Raw genomic sequence first — 24,301 nt, 5'->3', positions numbered from 1 at the left:
TGCCATCTATTCATCAATTCAGGTTACCCATGTGTATGCTATGCGTACCTTTTTTAATTTTACTTTTATACATGTAAAATCTACAGCTGCTTTTTGTTTCATTTGCAGCAAAAAGGAGATGCTTGTGAAGACAACCCTCGAATCATTTATCTGGAAGTCGGTTTGAAAAATGAAGAAGTATCTTCACATTTTAAACATTTTGGAATATGTGCAAGAAGAAAAACAATTACAGCAGTTTTTGTAACATTGCAGTGTTATGGAAAATGGAAAAAAGACAGATTGAAAACATTTAACCATTTTCGTAATAAATACCCAGAATTAGTGACGTATGTACCTTTTCAAGATGATGACGTCATGACAGCTTGCAACAAGCGGCATCCAAATTTTCTTATCAACATTGTTTGGAAGATAATCGTCTCTAGAACTGGTGATGTTAAACCAGCATTTGCTATGCAGGCCGTCATACCAACAAAATATGATAACGGTAATTTTCTTAAGAATATGCAAGCGAAATTCACTGGTTTGTTGAAAAGTGTAGGTATAGAAAAATCAATTGAGGTAATACTCCTTACCATGACAGAATAAGTTGAGGCGAAGTAGCCGGGGTTTTTTTTACAATAATTTGTCATAAAAAATACATAGATAAATCTTATTAACATTTTGAATTTGCCCTGAAAAGGGCAAGGTTATTCATTAACTTAATTAGTGTAGCTACCATAGCACAAGCTTTAAATCACTTTTAACCGCAACGTTTTATAGAAGAGAAGAAAAAGATTAAAGTAAAGTCTCCAAATTTAAACGTGTGCGCAGATCCTTACTTCCAAGAGAAATTGCATCTGCGGTCTGTGCAACTTTCTGCGCCTGTTTATTTCCGACTTGAGCACACTAATATTTAAATGCATGACTGCAATTGGAAGTAATGTAAGGATTGCTTAATTAAGTGACGATATTTTGTTTTCCATCACCATTTCTACTGCATGTTAGTTTCTAAATTTTGGGAAAACGACAAGTTGTATAGTTTTGCCATTTCTACACACTTTGGTTTTCGAATCCATCGAATTTCGATCTGTTGCCTTTGAAAACAGCTTAAAGGACAGGACTGGAAGGCAAGTTAACAAAATTCTTCAAACTATACAAAGAACACGCTGACTACTTTTTAGTTGCGGCTTTTTGGAAAATTGGTTTTGTCCTCGTCGCATTTCTTTAAATAATTCTTGCTTAAAATATCTTCCTAAAATCTGAAGAAAAAAGGCCTAACAAGCTTTCCCCTCGAACAGGCCAACCAAATACTGAAAAGTAAACTTCTGCATATTCAATCACAAGTGATGTTGGTAAAAAGAGGTTACAGAAAATACCAGACAATTATGCACTTTGCCTTTACCATGAGTACCATGAGATAAAGACTGAATTATGGACAGACGTCATCAGTGCAAAACGTTCAGAACTTACGTTTACTACATATAAAGAAAGCAAGTCATTAATTGTTGGTGATCAACATTTCTTCTTGTATTTTTATCATTGAACTTAAGTGCATGTAAGGATATTTAAAGGAAAATAATGGTGACGTCACTGATGTGGTTATTAGATAAATTCAAAATAATGTTTTATTAGTGTTACTACAGATAATGCCAAAATACGTACATATGTGCATTGAAACCCTTAAATCACTGAGTACAGACTACACAGGTCAGCTCCTTTCCACCGACATATGGTGGACATGGTAAAGAACCACAATGGCTTTCAACAAAATACAGCAATGCTCCATCTCTATTTGCATGAGATCCATACATTGCTTCTGGCTTGCCATCAACACAAATGTACTCAGATCGCTTGTGAGTATGATGTTCAGCCATTAAATAACCTTTGTATTCCATAGTCCACCCTGAAGGGCAGATATTGCGCGCTGGAATCATCATGTGACTACCACGTGACTTAGCATGACATACAGCACACGGAGCATCTCGGTCGTGTAAGTTTGGATTTGGAAATATATGTTTCTCAGCAGAATAAATCTCGTATTCAGTACCATAAATGATTGCATGACTCTGAGTCCCAGCAGCGTATTTCTCGTATATTGGATTCAATGGTAAGCAGAGATAATTTGATCCACTCCCACTGTGTGTATGATACGATCCCCCGATTGCTCCTGTTTTTCATAAAAAGATGCTTGAGAACTGCAACTAATGAATACGACTACTTGGTTTTCACAAGAACATAGGTTATGATACAAATGTCGATTCGCGTATATTGCGTCGAAGATTTACAGTTAAAAAGAAATATGACTGTCCAGTGTTACGTTCTGAGCACTTAAAAAATTTTAATGAGCATATTTAATGAAATTCTTATGCCTGATTCACACGAGTAAAATAAACAAAATTAAGATCGTTAACAAGATTAAACAACGACATTCATCAAAGCATTTGACACAAGCGTAAGGGACGAGGGAGCCGCTGTAAAAAGTTTGATGATTGGTCGGATGAATTGTCAACATTAGCAGGTCGGCAAAAACAAGTGATAAAGAAGTTATGACATGAATTTGAAGTCAAGAAGTCTGTTGTTTGATTGTGAGTTGATGCAAGCATAAGGGAAAGACTTCATCTTAAAATAAATAGAAAGCCGATTTCTTTGTATTTGAAACCATTAAAAATACTCAAAATAGGAAACTGAAGTTTTATCGCTCATCCATGCTTATTTTACTTCTTAAACCTATACTGGTTGTAGCTAAATCATGAATCGCAATTACGTAGATTTTCTTACCAGAATAAATCTCAACAGTTTTCGTTGTTTTAGGACAATGTTTTCTTCCCCATCTGGTATAGACTACTCCACTGGTTGACGTGGCTTTACTTTTAGGTCCTGGTGGACCAGCTGGACCTGGTTTTCCTGTCTTACCACGAGGACCTTATAATATTAAACTTTGCTATTAGCACATTTGACTATATGAAGCCTAGACAGGAGTAGTTTTCAAATGTCCGTTAGACACGGTGAAAAAAAACGACTTTTAGAAATTAGGGGGCATATAGGACATCCATTGCTATCCAGACAACCACAATTTGTAGATCGTGGGGTTACCTTAAAAGAAGGACACTTAAAAATTGACTTCTTACTTGAACGTTTATGATATATGAATAAATGCCACTTTTTGAAGGTGTACTCATTTTTTAAAATCAACAGATCACTCTAACATGATGCAGTTAAAAACTGAATAAAAATATCTAATATCAATAAGTTTCATTACAGGTTTTACTATTGTAAATGATCACATTTTGAGTATGAAACACTTTAATCTTTTAAATGCTTCCAGTATAAATTCTATGTCCCATTAGCTATTTAACTATGTAAGCCTATATTAATAATGGATGCTATATAGCCTATATTATATTACATGTCTTTGTTAGTTCAAAAAACGTTTGCTTCTGGCATTTTAATATGTTTTCTGAACTTTTCTCACAACAAAATCAGGGATGTATTGCTATCGCTAATTAAGGGGACTCTTATTCGTATATGCATGTTATAAATCCGTAGATAACAAAACATTTCAAAAGATATTAATTCAGCATATGCATATATGAATAAGAGCCCCAGTTAGCGATAGCAATACATCCCTGAGCAAAACGTGCATTTATTGAACTTAAAAAACAATATGGCATTTGAAATCGTTTATTTATAACGCTTAGAGACTGTTTAAGAATGTTATCAAATTTTGAAAGCGTCAAAGTTTTCACGACAAAAGGAAAATATATGTATAAAGTTCTGACCATTTCGGAAGAGCCTGCTATAAAAATCTTTAATAGATTTTTACGTTCCGTTTGAATTAAACATCTAAGTATTTAGAATCCATAAAATCAGGATCTGGACTCGTAAATGGCACGCAGCCAAAAGGTAGTAATACTTTATACGAGTTTTAAGCTATTTTGTCAAAATCGATCAAATAGTTTATTTAGCTAAGAGGGGTATAACAGTTAATAAAAGATTTAACGTAGTTTCCAGGAAATACATTTAACCACACATGAACTACAGATAAAAAGAAAATGACCTTGTTAAAAAACTCACCACGCAATGAAGCATCTCTGCCATCACGTCCTAAATTGTAAGGTTATTTTAGAAAAATTAGATTCAGTAGTAATAGAGCTACGTTGTGGTAGTAAACATTCTCTTAAAATATTTCACAACTTCAAAAGTAAAGAATGTTGTATAACTCACCATCTCTGCCTGGAAGTCCTGGAAGTCCTCGACAACTTGTTACTTTGCCATTCTGTCTCTTAAAATACTTAACAAACAGTTAAAGTCGTAACTATAAAGTGATAATTTGCGGCTAGCCTAAATTCAGTGAAACGTGAAACGATTTAAAATATGGAAAGGAGTACAAATTTGAAATAAAAAACTCATAAATCTTTAATTAAGCGCCATACGAAGTAAGTTTGTGTATTTTCTATCCATGCAAAGTCCGAATGTTGAGAAAATAACGAAGTAAATTTGCTAGATGATAAATACTCTCTTAGTTAAATCTGTCTGAATCATTTCAAGTTTCTCTAATCTTCAGCTACCAAGGCTTGGGAAATCAAACTCTTTCGAACAATTGAGCAATGACAAAACAAACTCAATAATTGGGGATACAAAAGAGTCCAAAACAAAAAATCATACAAATCATTATTTAATGTGTGCGTACTAGTGTACGTGTATGTGTGAGCTAGTATGAGTAGGGAAAATGTTTTCAACTGGTTAAGATTTTATTTTCTTTATAGGTTACTTCAATGCAACCTAAATATGATCAGTAATCATAAAATATGCCACGTTTCAACACAACATATCGTATCTAAAATATCAAATGATAATACAAGTGATTACCACAAACCTTTCTTTTGCTTTGTCTTTAACTTCAACATGGCATTTTGTCATCATTATAATTGCAGTAGATGACTTTTATTAGAAAAAGTAAAATAATCTGAGAGTAGCGATGTACATTATTTTACGTTTTTTATAGGACGAAAACTTATCCTCTCTGTCAGCTATTGCAGTTACAAGTAAACTCTTGCAATGCAGTCTGTGATATTTTTAGTCAGTTTTATCCAATCATATGCTTTGTTTTCATATTTCATCCAATCGATGGCTTCCATCAAATTCATTCACAGGCAAATGAGTGAAATTGCTTTGCTTCAGCTCCAGTATGATTTTTCTAGTTAAAACAAGAACTATTCATTGAAACACCCTTTATTTATAATTCTGCGTTGGACATTGTGTAGCCATATTAATGCATTAAGTTTGATTTGTCAAGCGTCTCCTTTGTCTTTGATTGGCTCGGTCTTTAGTTTGATTGAAACTTCCTTCAGTTCTTCTTTTCTATTCTTTTAATAGATTACACGCACACAAACAGCTGGAGTACTGTAATGTTACAATGTGCATGAACATAGTAATCATGCAACGTCGTTGTTATTTTATTAACTTTGGACGAAGGTTATGGTCACTTTGTTTCATGTAATGTGTATGCTATGTTTTGTTTATGCTGTATATTAAAGATCGTTGAATGTCGATGGTTGTCTATTCATTTAATAAAGAGTACAAAGTTCATGTGAGCAGAGAGACAGAACGTTAATTGGAGGGTGTATATTCATATATTCAGTTGTGCCCTACTGATTTCTTTTGAATTCAAAATACTTTCAAAAGAATTAGTATGGCACAACGTAATATATGAATATACACCCTCCCAATTAACGTTCTAGTTACGCTCTGCATGTGAGGGAATTTATATTTACTGATAATCATTTGCAAGAAGCAATTGTTTATTTGCTTTACGGTGAGGATATAGTTGGCGATAAATACTTAGTCAGTAGCGTAGCCTGCCAGCAAATTTTAGTCTCGAAATGTTAATTTGAGGACATTATTACTATTCATTTTGCTAGAAATTTATTCTTTTCATAGTACGTGAACAAAGAAAAATTAACATAGTATCATACGTAGTACGTTTATAGCAGTGGACTACACGGTGTATGAAAAAAATTAACGGATAGGAAAACGTTGCTTATGCTGTCAGCTTGTAGGATTTGCAAAATCCATTGATGGGATAGATTGTTTGATTTCCAATGAATCATCTGACAGTAAAAGTTTTGTAAATAGTAACAATTTTAAGAATGAGAATTGTGTTACCGAGAAGCATTTTGAAATAGATTGCGCACAAAAATGACTTAGTTAAAAAGAATTTGAACTCATAGGGTTAAAATATGGCACATATTGTTCAAGCCAAAAAGTTTTGGAAAATTTGTCAAAACATAAAAGAATGCTAGGCAAACCTTTATTAATTATTCATATTTCATTATTTGGATTATCTTTAGCTCAAATTTATGCATAATTCATGAGGAGTATGAAACAGCATTCAAAAAAAATTTATATAATCGGCACTTTTGAACAACGAGCCATATTTTGAATCTGTGTGTTGTGATTGCTTTTTAAATGTGTCATTTTCGTGCGCAAGCAATTTTAATAATTTTAGAAAGTAACACAATTCTCATATTCAAAATTGTCATTGTTGGCGATAATTTCACTGTCAGATAGACCATTGGTCCAACATTTCTAACAAATGTTTTTGCAGATCTTGCAAGCAGATGTCTTTAGTGACGTTTTCCAAACTATTCAGTTTTTTTGTTAGATCTTGTAGTAGTTACGCCATTCTAACTACACCAATCCCTGCTAATAAACTGATGTCCTTTTAGTACTCAATTATAAATAGGAAGATTTAACAAGAAGATAAGAACATTGCATGATTTACGTATAATTTCACATTCTGTAAATATATTTTATAAAAAAAAACATATAACCGTGTTTTCACAGGCTTATGAAAATCATGAATACCTTTGAGAGAACTAGAGATCGAAGGTTGAGATTGATTTAATTGATAGTGATCAAATTGTTTTGTACACTGAGGCTATTATAAAACAAGCTAGATCAATATGTGCACGCGATTTATTATTTTTCTTTTATATCAAAGAATCGGTTATCATCCAGTTTGACTTAAACCCAATGTCAATTTCATCTTAGAATACTGGAAAAAATAAACTAAAAAGTTTGGTGTTAGCATAGACAAAAAGATACGACAGTAATTTTATGTTTGTGAGTGTGTGAGAAGTAGCCACAGTTTTTAAGAGTAGCTGCTGCGCATGAGCAGATAAATAACATCTGTTAAAAAATGTCTATCTTGCTACATATTTTCGTTATGTTTTGGCCATTACAGAATAAGCAAATGACTATGGGGGCATAAGCTTTAAGTGACCAGCTTTTTATTGATAACGCCTTATCATTCTCATGAAAGATCGTGGAATCAATGATGATTTCAATATTCTATATGTCCAAATATTTTGGTAGTAGTGCATACTACATGATCTTAAATTGAAGATTCCTCTCAATTTTGGGTAAGTCATTGATCATAGCCAGACGATGTACATTCAAAGTTTTGTTGACTCTTACAGACACAAGATTTGTTCAAATGTAATTAATTTCTCTTAAAAAAACACCAGCTGGTTCGTCTTCGCTAAGCTGACATTAAAGTACTCTTTTTTCATGCGAGGCAAAGCAAATTCTAAATTTTAAACAACAGCTTTTGAGTATGATTAATGGATACAAGTCTCCTTGCTAATTGGCTATTGAATTGTAAGTTACCTTACTGTCGTCTTATTAAAAGTCAGAGAAAAAGTGAAAGTAGTCACGGTGTTGCAAGGCTCAGATCTAAGAGGAAAGGTCCTCAAACTTGCGTTTTACATACTGGAATTATTTAAAGCAATATTCGTAAATAATTTTTAAGTACCTGTTTCAGATATCGACCCACTAATGAAAAAGAGAAAGAAGACAACTTGCTCCTTGATCTTGTTAACTAGACAATTTGCTCCTTGATCTTGTTTTTATCTGATAGGGGAAGGTAATTGTTAATTTTGACAGGTGACAGAAAGGATTAATTGTAGAGCCCTCCCCCCCAATTTAATTTAAGATTTTGAATATTTGTTGAGCTATTTTCCATTACTTCAAAGGTTGGGATCTGGCGTCTCACCTCACCAATTTTGTTTATGCAATGAACATTAAAAGGTGAACTCGTATTTATGAAAGCTTTTGAAGCAAATGTTTCTGTCAGTAACTACTGAAAATATTTATTGGGATGCTGCTCTTTAAGAGACATTCTTCTTTCTGCAGTTTGAACAATGCATGTGGCTTCTTAACCCTTCGTGGGATGCGTTTTTTTTTTATTCGGTCTTAATCCCCAGTAATCAATGTGGATTGGTGTTGGATGTAAGTTGTCAATTGGTATGATGGCTTCCAGTACTAGTCGAATGCGTTTTCTAATCAATAAGAGCAGTAAGTAATCTTATTAGATATGCATATAGTACCAAGTTTCACAGTTAACTGAGTTCAGAGTTTAATTTATTTATTATGTAGAGGTGCACTTAAAAGGTCAATGAAGGGCAGTCAATTTTATTCAAAATTTAAGGTGAATGCTGGACTTTATTCATGTTTTACTGTAAATTTTATAGCTCCATATTACATACGCTAAATTGCAGGACAATATAAGTAATGCATGTCTTTCATATTGTAATCCTTTTACCTTCTACATTTTTTAAATGGTCCTATAATGGGAATCAATCTTAGTAATAAGTTATGGGATGATCGATCGTAAAAGATATGAAAAAACCGCTGCTGAAAAACATTTAAACGAGGCAACAGTTTTCCAGGCTGTTTTCTTACTGAATAAACGCCAATTGAGCAAACAACTTTTTGCTTCAAATGGTGCATGGTGGGGATTTTTAAGCAGTGATGGTAGCATACAGCAATTCAAAATAGGTACGCATTGTGTACATGTTTCATATGGTGCTCGGTGGAGATATGTAACTAATGATGATGGCATACAGCAATCTAAAATAGGTACGCAATGTGTACATGCTTTATATGGTGCTCAGTGGAGATTTGTAAGCAGTTATGGTGGCATGCAGCAATTCAAACTAGGTACGCATTGTGTACATGCTTTATAAGGTGCTCGGTGGAGATTTGTAAACAGTGATGGTGGCATACAGCAGTTCAAAATAGGTACGCATTGTGTACATCTGGGCAGCCTCACAAATTTATAGACACAATGAAATAGATTATTAAAGTAGTTGAAATAATGATAAATATTTAATATTCTTTACACCAAACTTGTTCAAAATCTGAAAAACTGTTTTGTGCTCATTGTTCATTGAAATTACTCGACAACTGTCAAAACTTTTGAATTTCTTAAATGTCATCGCTCAGACTGCATGTCAGAAAACTGTGACCTCGCTCATATTTTAAAAAATATCTTGCAAATTCTATGAACGAATACGTGTCATTTTCATTCAAAATAGTTTTTTGCTATAAACATCATACACACTAATCCCATGTAAAGTATTATATTTTGAAATTGGTCGTTTTTAGTTGATATGACGATATATATTGATAAGTGTAGATATCAAAAGATAAATTGACCTGATTCTTATCAGCACAAAGTACATGCGAACATTAAATTTTTCAAAGGTAACAAAACGGCTCAAAGCAAATAACAGAGCCTTCAAACTATAAAAAAACACGCTGGCAACTTCAGCCATTTCTTTTTGCTTTTGTCCTCAGGAAATTACATTAATTAATTCCTGCATAAAATATTTTCCGTAAAATCAGAAAATAGGCCTAGCAAGATATCTTTTGAACAGGCTAACCAAGCACTACAAATTAAACTTTTTCATAACCAATCGCAAGTGACATTGGTAAAATGATGTTACAGAAAATATCAGACGATTATGCACTTTGCATTTACCATGAGTGCCATGAGATAAAGACAGAACTATAGACAGACAGACATCATCCGTGCAAAACGTTCAGAACTTACGTTTACTACATAAAAAGATAACAAGTCATAATTTCTTGGAGATTAACATTTCTTCTTGTATTTTCACCATAGAACTTAAGAGCATGTAAGGATATTTAAAGGAAAATAATGGTGACGTCACAGACATGCTATTATTAGTAAATTAAAAATTATGTTTTTTTTGTGTTGCTACAGTTAATGGCAAAATACGTACATATATTCATTAAAAACCAATAAATCACTGAGTACAGATTACACAGGTCAGTTCTTTTCCATGAATATATGGTGGACAAGGTAAAGCAACACCACAATTGCCTTTAACAAGATCCAATAATGCTCCATTTGCATGAGATCCAAGTATTGCTTCTGGCTTGACATCAACACAAATGTACTCATATCGCTTGTTTTCATGATTTACAGCCATTAAATAACCTTTCTATTCCATAGTCCATCCTGAAGGACAGATGATGCGCGCTGGAATCATCATGTGACTACCACCTGACTTAAAATGACATACAGCACACGGAGCATCTCGGTCGTGTAAGTTTGGATTTGAAAATATATGTTTCTCAGCAGAAGTAATCTCGTATTCAGTACCATAAATGAGTGCTTTACTCTGAGCACCAGCAGCATATTTTACGTATATTGGATTCAATGGTAAACAGAGATAAGTTGCTCCACTCCCATTATGTAAATAATGTGATCATCCTATTGCTCCTATTTTTCAAAAAAATATGCTTTAGAACTGCAACTAATGAATACGACTACTTGATTTTTACAAAAACTTAGGTTATCATACAAAGGTCGATTCGCGTATATTACGTCGAACATTTACAGTTAAAAAGAAATGTGACAGCCCAGTTTTACGTTCTGAGCGCATAAAAAATTATAATTAGCATACTTAATGAAATTCTTATGCCTGATTCACACGAGTGAAATAAACAAAATCAAGAGTGTTATCATGATTAAACAATGACATTCATCAAAGAATTTGACACAGGCGTAAGTGATGAGGGGAACGGCTCTAAAAAAGTTTGATGATTGATCGGTGAATTGTCAACATCAACAGCAGGTCGGGCCAAAAAACAAGTCATAAAGAAGTTATGACATACAATTTGAAGTCAAGAAGTCTGTTGTTTGATTGTGAGTAGATGCAAGCAAAAGGGAAATACTTTATCTTAAAATAAATAGAAAGCCGATTTCTTTGTATTTTAAACCATTAGAAAATACTCAAAATAGGAAACAGAAGTTTTATCGCTCATACATACTTATTTTACTTGCTTAAACCTATACTGGTTGTAGCTAAATCATGAATCACAAATACGTAGATTTTCTGATTAACTTTCTTACCAGAATAAATCTCAACAGTTTTCGCTGTGTTAGGACAATGTGTTAGGACTTTCTTCCCCATCTAGTGTAGACCACTCCACCGGTTGAAGTGGTATTAACTTTAGGTCCCAGCCTTCTGATATTTTCTGAAGAATATCGCTGCAGGATTTGCCTGGTGACTTGATGGTACCATACTGAAATTAATATGTTTGTATATATTAGTGTTAATATCACGTCTCGTTGAATATATCATTTTTGAATAGTTGCAAAGATATTTACTGACAAACGAATTTCTGAATTTCGGAATTAATTATTAACTCTACTAATTAATCAACTTTTAAAAGCAAGTCAAATAAAAAAAGGATACTACTAATAAAATGAGAAATAAAAATAGTCATTATTAAACATGATAATAAGCCCTTAATAACCGAACTCGAGATCTCTTTACGGAGACATGTCGGACCGAAGTGTTTTTGTACAGACCGAGCCCGTAGGACAAGGTTTGTACAAAAAGACAAAAGGCCGATATTTCTCAGTAAAGACAGAAAAAGCGAGGTTAATAAAAGGTTTATTATATGACTTATTTGACATGAAACGAAGCTTGCTTTGTTTCTCGTCTTGGCTATTTTGTGCGGGTTGGCATTCACTTTTATAGTTTTCGTCAGTAAAAATTAAATCGTTTAAAACTGTACCGTCAAATTTTACGATGTTTGTTTAAATTAATATTGAATGAATTCAAATGTTATAATTGTGCTGATGCATGTCTATGAAAGTTTGCCGAAATCACAGGATCACGCGAGCGAAACCATCGGCGAAACTATCTTCTCTATAATTTACCGTTCTTTGTGTAACTATGTTGCTATCTTATGAATTCAATGATGTCAGTGACGTACCTGCCATGAGCAGAGCCATGTGCACCCAAGCTATCAGCTTGCCAGGAGGCACCCTGAACGGTGTTATGAAAATAAAGATAAAAATTGCTTTATCAACATATTCTTTTATGTTTTAAGTGTATCTGCTTTTCCTTAGCAATTCCATTCCACCCTAGTTTTTCTCTGAAATAAATATCATAAGTAGACTTAGACATATCTTAGAAAGACATGTTGAGGTTTCTGAGTGACAAATGTGGTTCCCATTTTTTGAAGACAGCCTATAGAATGTTTGCATGTGACGTCAAAGCGGCCATGTTGGGGAGTACATCATAGTGCTGATTCTCAACAGAGAATGAAATTAACTAAAATTCTTTTCATTATATAAGATCATTAATTTATTGCGCATACATCACAAAACTCCCTTGAAAGAAAGAACTAAAAACAAATTCTGTCCTCATTCAATTTCATATTTGTTTGATAGCTATTGCAGTAGTTTTAACCTTCATGCAAAACATAAAAGTTTACAAGGAGCTTAGTTAACTGTTGTTAAAACTATCAAGCGTCCAAGTCCTATACAAACCTCAACGCCAGTATAATTCCAACTGTGATAAGTATCATGCCTAAATAATAAATCGCCGAGTATCGAACAACATTTTCTGCGGTTCTGCTGTTCAGCGAAACCACAGCATATAAAATACAGATAATGATCAGTGGAATGATACAAGCATTTAGAAGCTGCAAGATCGTTTCTCCCATATCGAGACATAAATATCCTATAAAGATAACAATATCTTTCCATTCATAGACGATAATAGGATTATTTTGAGCAAGGCTTCTAAAGAAATCTCCCATTATGAAACAACAAACCCCGAAAAGGATTAGTACGACAATGTTTTGGCCCTTATTCACTCGACCACCAGATAAATCTACAATTACGCCAGCTTTGAATAGAGAATACACATATAAGGGCAACTTGCGTTGTTAATCTATGATGTTAGTGTGGAGCCCAGACAGTGAACACCATGAATAACTTTTAATTCAGTTCACTGAGCTCAGATTGTTTTGTGCATACCAGAAGTCAAACAGTGGCAATTTTAAAAGCAACGAAACTGGAACGATAACCATACAGTGGTTTATATCAATAGGTGTAACGACAACCTAAGTCTACGATGTATAACAATTTTTATGAATTTACTACAGCATCTGAAAAGCTTCAGAAACATTAAAAACCAACGGCAACATTCAAAATTTCACAGCTACATTTAAAAATACGGCAACATTTTAAAATTTCACGGTAACGTTTGAACATAAAAATCTCACGGCTGAATTTCAGAAACAAATTTTACAAGATAAATCAAAACTATCTTTTATAGTTTATCCAGGTAAGACTACAAAATTTAGATAAGTCTTTTCTCCAAAATTACTACAATACACTGAGTTACTGAGTACAGACTACACAGGTCAGTTCCTTTCCATGGAGATATGGTGGACATGGCAAAGAAAAACTACAATAACTTTGAACAAAATACAGAAATGCCCCGTATTTTTTTGTATGAGATCCAATTATTGCCTCAGGCTTGCTATCAACGCAAATGAACTCGGATCGCTTATGATAAGCATATTCACTCATCAAATAACCATTGTACTCCAAGGTCCATCCTGAAGGGCAAACATTGCGCGCAGGAATCATCATGTGACTACCACGTGACTTAGCATGACACACAGCACAAGGAGCATCTCTGTCGTTTAAGTTTGGATTTGGAAATATATGTTTCTCAGCATTAATAATCTGATATTCAACACCGTGAATAAACCCTGTTTTCTGAATACCAGCAGCATATTTCCCGTATATTGGATTCAATGGTAAACAAAGATAATTTGATCCACTACCACTGTCTTTATAATATGATCCTCCCATTGCTCCTGTTTTTCATAAAATAATACCATAAACTATAGAACTACGACTACTTGATACAACTAAATGATCTTTACAAGATATCTATATATGTACTTATGTCCTTTATGATACACGTATCTTTTGCACATGTTCTTTTAAATTGCGTCAAACATTTACAGTTGAAGCTATTACACTCTCTGAATGTATAAGGACTCTGCCTAGCATATGTCATGAATCTCTCATGCATGGTTTACATAGGAAAAATAAACATAAGCACAGAGCGAAAACAAAATTAAAGCTGCCTCCCCTTTTCCCTTCACAAGGAAGTTGTAATATTGAAAAGTTAAGGAAATTTTAGCATTAGTCGAGCAAAAGAATACGGGAGAAAGAAGATATTACATGCTATTTAATTTCAAGATATCTGTTACTTGATTGTGAGTTGAGAAAAACATTTCCCACCACGGAAATGATAGCTCTCGCATATGTCTATAGCATATATATGACATAAACATCAATAAAAGTGCAAGTATGAAGAAAAGCTCGATCAAAAATTGGGAACGATTGAAGGTTTTAAATATGAAAGCCGATTTTTTGTCCTTGTAAACCTCACAAAAAAAGAAACAGGCGTCTTTTGCTTATTTTACTCTTTTGAACCGCAACTGCTAAATGATGAACAACGATTGCGTGGATTTTTTGAATAACTGTTTCTTACCAGAATAAATTTCAACAGTTTTCGCTGTGTTAGGACAATGTTTTCTTCCCCATCTGGTATAGACCACTCCACCGGTTGACGTGGCTTTACTTTTAGGTCCTGGTGGACCAGCTGGACCAGGTTTTCCCTGCTTACCACGAGGACCTTATAATATTTAACTTTAATATTATCAACTATTGTAAATGATCACATTTTGAGTATTCAATACTTTATGAGTATGGAACACTTTAATCTTTTAAAAGCTTCCAATATAAATTCTATGTCCCATTAGCTATTTAGCTATGTAAGCCTATATGGATAATGGATGCTATATTATATTACATGTCTTTGTTAGCTAAAAAAACGTTTGCTTCTGGCATTTTAATATGTTTTCTGAACTTTTCTCAAAGCAAAATCAGGGATGTATTGCTATCGCTAATTAAGGGGGCTCTTATTCATATACGCATGTTATAAATCTGTAGATAACAATACATTTTAAAAGATATTAATTCAGCATATCATGCATATATGAATAAGAGCCCTTAATAGCAAAACATTCCTGAGCATAACATGCACTTATTGAACTTAACAACAATATGTCATTTGAAATCGTTTATTTATAACGCTTAGAGACTGTTTAAGAATGTTATCAACTTTTGAAAGCGTCAAATTTTTCATAATTTCATAACAATATTTATGATTTTCTTATATCATTTATTTTTTTTTGTGATGAGTAAATGCAAGTGTAACCAGATTATTGTGTTATGTATAAATATGATTATTGTGCTATGTCATACATTCATAGTGGTTAATACGTATTGTGAAATGCAAGTTTTGAAACTTCATGTTTGTTTATTTCGATGTATTGTTGGTGTAATTAATTTCTTTGCATTGCGTTTATTATTTAGCCCATCTAAAAAATAATCTCGAAAAGGGTGCAACTTTTTTCAAAACCAAGAGCACAGGCAATCTAAGATGTTACAAGTCATCTAAATCTATACATTTAGTCACATAATATCAAATCAGTCAGAATAACTATCACACTTTAGCGATGACATTATGCTTTGGCGAATATAATATTAACGCGTCCATACTAAAGCGTAAATAATAAAACTAATTAAAAATATTCCGCGAATAAAAAAGCACAAAGGCTTGAGTGACTCATGCATTTCTTCAACACAATCTGCTACCACACAAAAATACGACAAAAGGAAAATGCATGTATAAAGTTCTGACCATTTCAGAAAAGAGTCTGCTATAAGAATCTCTAATAGATTTTTTACGTTTAGTTTGAATTAAACATCTAAGTAATTAGAATCCATAAAATCAGGATCTGGACTCGTAAATGGCACGCAGCCAAAAAGGTAGTAATTTACTTTATGTGAGTTTATAAGCTATTTTGTCAAAATTGATCAAATAGTTAATTCAACTAAGAAGGGTATAAGAGTTAATAAAACATTTAACGTAGTTTCCAGGAAATACATTTAACCACACATGAAGCACAGATAAAAAGAAAATGACGTCTGTTAAAAAAAACTCACCACGCAATAAAGCATCTCTGCCATCACGTCCTAAATTGGAAGGTTATTTTAGAAAAATTAGATTCAGTAGTAATAGAGCTACGTTGTGGTAGTAAACATTCTCTTAAAATATTTCACGACTTTAAAAGTAAATTATTTTATATAACTCACCATCTCTACCTGGAAGTCCTGGAAGTCCTCGACAACTTGTTATTTTGCCATTCTGTCTCTTAAAAATACTTAACAAACAATTAAAGTCGTAACTATAAAGAAATAATTCGCGACTAGCCTAAATTCAGTGAAACGGGAAACGATTTAAAATATGGAAAGGAGTACAAATTTGAAATAAAAAAAAACTCATAAATCTTTAATTAAGTGCCATACGAAGTAACATTGTGTATTTTCTATCCATGCAAAGTCCGAATGTTGAGAAAATAACCAAGTAAATTTGCTAGATGATTAGTACTCTCTTAGTTAAATCTGTCTGAATCATTTCAAGTTTCTCTAATCTTCAGCTACCAAGGCTTGCGAAATTAAACTTCCTCAAACAATTGAGGAATGACAAAACAAACTCAATAATTCCACTAACATGATACAAGCAGCAAACTTATTTATGAATATATTACTGGGTATGTCTTGATTAAAAAATTAGCTTTATCAAACTTCAATGCAAAATGACGCTCTTCTTTGTTACAAATCCCGAGAACCGTTTATTTGAATTGGCTGGATCAAATTTTCCACCAATGTTTTTATAGCCTATCATTTATAAATATTTTTTGTAATTTTTACATTTGGAAATGCAAAACAGCCCTTGTCAAAGATATGACTGTTATAATGTTAATTTTATATGTGGCTATTGTATTCTATTTAGTCAAAAAGACTTCAAAGCAAAAGAATCATGCAAATCCTTATTTAATGAGTGCGTACAAGTGTACGTGTATGTGTGAGCTAGTATGAGTAGGGAAAATTGTTTTCAACTGGTTAAGATTTTTAGTTCTACTTTTATAGGGTACTTCAGTGCAACCTAAATATTATCAGTAATCGTAAAATATGCCACGTTTCAACACAACATATCGTATCTAAAATATCAATTAATAATACCACAAACCTTTCTTTTGCTTTGTCTTTTAACTTCAACATGGCATTTTTGTCATCATTATAATTGCAGTAAATGACTTTTATTAGAAAAAGTAAAATAATCTGGAGAGTAGCGATGTACATTGTTTTACGTTTTTTATAGGACGAAAACTTATCCTCTCTGTCAGCTATATCAGTTACAAGTAAACTCTCGCAATGCAGTCTGTGATATTTTTAGTCAGTTTCATCCAATCATATGCTTTGTTTTCATATTTCATCCAATCGTTAAGTTCTATCAAATTTATTCAGAGACAAATGAGTGAAATTGCTTTGCTTCAGCTCCACAATGATTTTTCTAGTTAAAACAAGAACTATCCATTGAAACACTGTTTATTTATAATTCTGCGTTGGGCATTGTGTAGCCATAATTAATGCATCAAGTTTGATTTGTCAAGCGTCTCCTTTGTCTTTGATTGGCTCGGTCTTTTGTTTGATTGAAACTTCCTTCAGTTCTTCTTTTCTATTCTTTTAAAAGATTGCAGAGACACTAAGCAGCTGGAGTACTGTGATGTTACAATGTGTATTAAAATATTAATCATGCAACGTCGTTGTTATTATTTTATTAACTTTAAATGAAGGTAATGGTCACTATATTCCTTGTAATGTGTACGCTATATTTTGTTTATGCTGTATATTAAAGATCGTTGAATGTCGATGGTTGTTTATTCATTTAATAAATAGTAAAAAGTTCATACGAGTGAATTTATGTTTAGTGATAATCCCTTCCAATTAACGTTCTAGTTACGCCTCTGCATGTGAGGAAATTTATGTTTACTGGTAATCATTTGCAAGAAGCAATTGGTTATTGGCTTTACGGTGAAGATATATTTGGCGATTAATACTCAGTCAGTAGCGTAGCCTGCCAGCAAATTTTAGTCTCGGAATTTGAAGTTGAGGACATTATAATTATTCATTTTATTAGAAATTTATTCTTTTCATAGTACGTGAACAAAGAAAAATTAACATAGTATCATACGTAGTAAGACTATAGCAGTGGACTACACGGTGTATAAAAAAATTTAACGGATAGGAGAACGTTGCTTATGCTGTCAGCTTGTAGGATTTGCAAAATCCATTGACGGAATGGATTGTTAGACTTTTAATGAATCATCTGACAGTAAAATGTTTGTAAATAGTAACAATTTTTAGAATGAGAGTTGTGTTACCGAGAAGCATTTTGAAATAGATTGCGCACAAAATGACTTAGTTAAATAGCAATTTGAACTCATAAGGTTAAAATATGGCACATATTCTTCAAGCCAAAACATTTTGCAAAATTTGTCAAAAATATAAAAGAACGCTAAGCAAACCTTTATTAATTATACATATTTCATTATTTTGATTATCTTTAGCTCAAATTTATGCATAATTCATGAGGAGTATGAAATAGCAACCCAAAAAATATATATTCAGCAGTTTTGAACAACGAGCCATATTTGAATCTGTGTTTTGTAATTGCTTTTAAATGTCTCATTTTCGTGCGCAAGCTATTTTAAAACTTTAGAAGGTAACACAATTCTCATTTTGAAAATTGATATTGTTGGCGATAATTTCACTGTCAGATAGACCATTGGTCCAACTATTTCTAACAAATGTTTTTGCAGATCTGGCAAACAGATGACTTTAGTGACGTTTTCCAAACTGTTCAGTTTTTTTGATAGACCTTGTAGTAGCCACGCCAATCTAATTACCCCAATCCTTGCTAATAAATTGATGTCCTTTTAGTACTCAATTATAAATATAAATAGTTAACAAGAAGATAAGAACATTGCATGGTTTACGTATAATTTCATATTCTGTAAATATTTCATTAAAAAATAAAACATGTAACCGTGTTTTCACAAGCTTATGAAAATCATGGATACTTTTGGGAGAACTAGAGATCGAAGGTTGACATTGATTTAATTGATAGTGATCAAATTGTTTTGCACACTGAGGCTATAGTAAAACAAGCTAGATCAACCAGTGCACGCGATTTATTGTTTTTATTTTATAAAAAAGAATCGGTGATCATCGAATTTGACTTAAACTTAATGTCAATTTCATCTTAGTATACTGTAAAAAATAAACTAAAAAGTTTGGTGTTAGCATAGACAAAAATGTGCGACAGTAATTTTATGTGTGTGAGTGTGTGAGAAATAGCCACAGTTTTTGAGAGTAGCTGCTGCGCATGCGCAGATTAATATCATCTGTTAAAAATTGTCTATCTTGCTGCATATTTTGGCTATCTTTTGGCAATTATAGAATAAGCAAATGACCATGGGGTTATAACCTTTCAAGTGACAACCTTTTTATTGATAACGCCTTGTCATTCTAATGAAAGATCGTGGACTCAATGATGATTTCAATATTCCATGTGTCCAAATATTTTAGAAGTAGTGCATACTACATGGTCGTAAGTTGAAGATTCCTCTAAATTTTGGGTAAGTCATTGTTTATAGACAAAAGATGACATTCAAAGTTTTGTTGTCTCTTACAGACACAAGAGTTGTTCAAATGTAATTAATTTCTCTTATAAAACACAAGCTGGTTCGTCTTCGCTGAGCTGACATTAAAGTACTCTTTTTCCATGCAGAGCAAAGCAAGCTCTAAATTTTAAACAACAGCTGTTGAGTACGATTGATGGATAGTAGTCTCCTTGCTAATTGGCTATTGACTTGTGAGTTACCTTACTGTTGTCTTAATAAAAAGTAGAAAAAATGTGAAAGTAGTCACGGTGTTGCAAGGCTCGGTTCTAAGAGGAAAGGACACCAAACTTGCATTTTACATACTTGAATTATTTAAACCAATATTCGTAAATATTTTGTAAGTACCTGTTTCAGATATCGACCCACTATTGAAAAAGGGAAAGAAGTAACTTTACAATTTGCTCCTGGATCTTGTTTTTATCTGATAGGGAAAGGTAGTTGTTAATTTTATAAGACAGGTGACAGAAAGGATTACCTGTAGAGCCCTCCCTCCCAGTTTAATTTAAGATTTTGAATATTTATTGAGTGATTTTCCATTACTTCAAAGGTTGGGATCTGGCGTCCCACCTCACCAATTTTGTTTATGCAATGAGCATTAAAAGGTGAACTCGTATTTATGAAAGCTTTTAAAGCAAATGTTTCTGTCAGTAACTACTGAAAATGTTTATTGGGATGCTGTTCTTTAAGTGACTATCTTCTTTCTGTAGTTTGAACATTGCATGTGGCTTCTTAACACTTCGTGATATGCGTTTTTTGTATTATTTGGTTTGTAAGCAGTGATGTTGTCATACAGTAATTCAAAATAGGTACGCATTGTGTACATGCTTTATATGGTGCTCGGTGGAGATTTGTAAACAGTGATGATGGCATACAGCAGTTCAAAATAGGTACGTATTGTGTACATGTGGGTAGCCTCACAAATTTATAGACACAATGAAGTAGAATATTATAGTAGTTGAAATAATTATAAATATTTAATATTCTTTACACCAAATTTGTTCAAAATCTGAAAAACTTTTTTGTGCTCGCTGTTCATTGAAATTACCCGACAACTGTCAAAACTTTTGCATTTCTTAAATGTTATGGCTCAGACTGCATGTCAGAAAACTGTGACGTAATTCATATTGTAAAAAATATCTTGCAAACTCTAAGAACAAATACGTGTCATTTTCATTGAAAATGGTTTTTGCAATAGACATCATACACACTAATCCCATGTAAAGTATTATATTTTGAAATTGGTCGTTCTTTAGTCGATATGACAATATGTATTAATAAGTGTAGATATCAAAAAATAAATTGACCTGATTCTTATCAACGCAAAGTACATGCGAACATTAAATTTTTCAAAGGTAACAAAACGGCTCAAAGCAAATAACAAAACCTTCAAACTAAAAAAAACACGCTGGCAACTTCAGCCATTTCTCTTTGCTTTTGTCCTCAGGAAATTACGTTAATTAATTCCAGGATAAAATATTTTCCGTAAAATCAGAAAATAGGCATAGCGAGATATCTTTCGAACAGGCTAACCAAACACTACAAATTAAACTTTTTCATAACCAATCACAAGTGACATTGGTAAAAAGATGTTTCAGAAAATATCAGACGATTGTGCACTTTGCCTTTACCATGAGTACCATGAGATAAAGACAAAACTATAGATAGACAGTCATCATCTGTGCAAAACGTTTACTACATAAAAAGATAACAAGTCATAATTTCTTGGAGATTAACAATTATTCTTGTATTTTCATCATAGAACTTATGAGCATGTAAGAATATTTAAAGGAAAATAATGGTGACGTCATAGACATGTTATTATTAGTAAATTAAAAATTATGTTTTATTTGTGTTGATAAAGCTAATGGCAAAATACGTACATATGTGCATTAAGCCCAATAAATCACTGAGTACAGATTACACAGGTCAGTTCCTTTCCATGAATATATGGTGGACAAGGTAAAGCAACACCACAATTGCCTTTAACAAGATACAATAATGCTCCATTTGCATGAGATCCAAGTATTGCTTCAGGCTTGCCATCAACACAAATGTACTCAGATCGCTTGTGTTCATGATGTGCAGCCATTAAATAACCTGTTTATTCCATATTCCAACCTGAAGGACAGATGATGCGCGCCGGAATCATCATGTGACTACCACCTGACATAAAGTGACATACAGCATACGGAGCATCACGGCCGTGTAAGTTTGGATTTGAAAATATATGTTTCTCAGCAGAAGTAATCTCGTATTCTGTACCATAAATGGTTGCTTGACTATGAGCAACAGCAGCTTATTTTTCGTATATTGGATTCAATGGTAAACAGAGAGAATTTGCTCCACCTCCACTGCTTAAATAATGTGATCCTCTTAATGTACCTGTTTTTCAAAAAAATATGCTTTAGAACGGCAACTAATGAATACGACTACTTGTTTTTTACAAGAACATAGGTTATTATACAAAGGTCGATTCTCGTATATTACGTCGAACATTTACGGTTAAAAAGAAATATGACAGTCCAGTTTTAGATTCTGAGCGCATAAAAAATTCTAATGAGCATATTTAATAAAATTCTTATTCCTGATTCACACGAGTAAAAGATGCAAAATCAAGAGCGTTAACAAGATTAAACAACGACATTCATCAAAGCATTTGACATAGGCGTAAGGAGGGGAGGCGCTGTAAAAAGGTTTGATGATTGGTCGGGTGAATTGTCAACATTAGCAGGTCGGGCAAAAAAACAAGTGATAAAGAAGTTATGACATGAAATTTGAAGTCAAGAAGTCTGTTATTTGATTGTCAGTTGATGCAAGCATAAAGGAAAAATTTCATCTTAACACAAATAGAAAGCCGATTTTTTTGTTATTTAGACCATTAGAGGATATTCAAAATAGGAAATTTAAATTTATCACTTTATTCTTATTTTACTTGTTTAAACCTATACTGGTTGTAGCTAAATCATAAATCGCAATTACGTTAATTTTTCTGATTAACTTTTATAGTTTCTAATTTGTTTATGAAAGCAAATGCAAGACTGATAATTTAGTCTCAAATGATCATTTGACTTCCATGTTAATAAACAACTGAGTTGTTTGCTCTGGTCTGAGATTATATCACAACAATAAATGCAATTGGTATCTATAAAGTTCGTCAACTGACTTGTGTCTCTATTTTTTATCACGTAACTGGTCTTGTTTGTCAAGTACCTGACTTTCTACCATACCTATGGTATAATGCACAAACCATCTCAGTATTTGCTAAAAGGACGTGCAAACATTGTTGAACTTTTAAAGGAACTTTCTCCGTAAATTGCCTTTCAATATCTCAATAGCGATTGCGTTACTTCAATTGAGCAAAACACCCGGTTTGACTGTAAAATGATGATCACAAATTATGTCGTCAAGATAATTTGACTTCTATGTTTGAAATAGCGTAGCTTGGAGCTTGGCCATTTTCGACAAATGAAAATTGTCTCCTTTGTACGTGCAATCCTCAACCATGTCCCTCTGTTTTAATGAGTATATACGTAGTTTAAACTGAATCGTTGGCAATGTACTTCTATTACATAAAGATATTCAGAAAGTAGCGAAAACAATGTATAATATTATTTAGACGGTTTTCATCACTTCATTTCACGACATTGCCATCTAATCATTAATTCAGGTTATCCACATGTACGCTGTACGCACCTTTTTTAATTTTACTTTCATAAAAGTAAAATCTACAGCTGCTCTTTTGTTTCATTTGCAGCAAAAACAGGAGATGCTTGTGAAAACAGCCCTCGAATCATTTATCTGGAAGTCGGTTTAAAAAATGAAGAAGTATCTTCACATTTTAAACATTTTTTGAAATATGTGCAAGAAGAAAAACAATTACAGCAGTTTTTTGTAACATTGCAGTGTTATGGAAAATGGAAAAAAGACAGATTGAAAACATTTAACCATTTTCGTAATAAATACCCAGAATTAGTGACGTATGTACCTTTTCAAGATGATGACGTCATGACAGCTTGCAACAAGCAGCATCCAAATTTTCTTATCAACATTGTTTGGAAGATAATCGTCTCTAGAACTGGTGATGTTAAACCAACATTTGCTATGCAGGCTGTCATACCAACAAAACATGATAACGGTAATTTTCTTAAGAATATGTTGAAAAGTGTAGGTATAGAAAAATCAATTGAGGTAATACTCCTTACCATGACAGAATAAGTGGAGGCGATGTTGCCGGGGTTTTTTTTACAATAAATTTGTCATAAAAAATATGTAGATAAATCTTATTAATATTTTGAATTTGCCTTAAAAACGGCAAGGTTGTTCATTAACTTAATTAGTGTAGCTACCATGGGACAAACTTCAAATCACTTTTAACCGCAACGTTTTATAGAAGAGAAGAAAAAGATAAAAGTAAAGTCTCCAAATTTAAACGTGTGCGCAGACTCTTACTTCCAAGAGAAATTGCATCTGCGGTCTGTGCAACTTTCTGCGCCTGTTTATTTCCGACTTGAGCACACTAATATTTAAATGC

The 24,301-nt window shown here is 32.9% G+C and overlaps 1 protein-coding gene and 1 long non-coding RNA gene across 3 annotated transcripts in view; one reads left to right on the top strand and one right to left on the bottom strand.

The window, feature by feature from the left end:
- The window catches only part of LOC124439766 (short-chain collagen C4-like), a 51,958-nt gene extending 34,345 nt beyond the window's left edge, over window positions 1–17,613 (bottom strand). Inside the window, exons 1-5 of one of the 2 annotated variants that reach the window (XM_046990032.1) lie at window positions 17,274–17,606; window positions 16,337–16,404; window positions 16,187–16,216; window positions 14,667–14,810; window positions 13,423–13,980 (exon numbers count right to left, since the gene is read on the bottom strand). In XM_046990032.1, coding sequence (XP_046845988.1) covers window positions 13,496–13,980; window positions 14,667–14,810; window positions 16,187–16,216; window positions 16,337–16,404; window positions 17,274–17,386 — 840 coding nt within the window. In that variant the 5' untranslated portion in view covers window positions 17,387–17,606 and the 3' untranslated portion in view covers window positions 13,423–13,495. Of the gene's footprint in view, window positions 1–2,757; window positions 2,902–4,053; window positions 4,084–13,422; window positions 13,981–14,666; window positions 14,811–16,186; window positions 16,217–16,336; window positions 16,405–17,273 lie in introns of those variants that run through there. The other variant, XM_046990033.1, reaches the window with a different exon arrangement.
- On the top strand, window positions 244–24,014 carry LOC124439786. Its single transcript, XR_006946465.1, has 2 exons — window positions 244–538; window positions 23,939–24,014. It is a non-coding gene; the product is annotated as an uncharacterized LOC124439786 (long non-coding RNA).
- Window positions 24,015–24,301: the final 287 nt, after the last annotated feature.

Source organism: Xenia sp. Carnegie-2017, unplaced genomic scaffold, assembly GCF_021976095.1.
Source record: "Xenia sp. Carnegie-2017 unplaced genomic scaffold, XeniaSp_v1 HiC_scaffold_2, whole genome shotgun sequence".
NCBI lineage: Eukaryota > Metazoa > Cnidaria > Anthozoa > Malacalcyonacea > Xeniidae > Xenia > Xenia sp. Carnegie-2017.
Note: the sequence above shows the minus strand (reverse complement) of the source record. Positions and strands in the feature narration are given on the sequence as shown.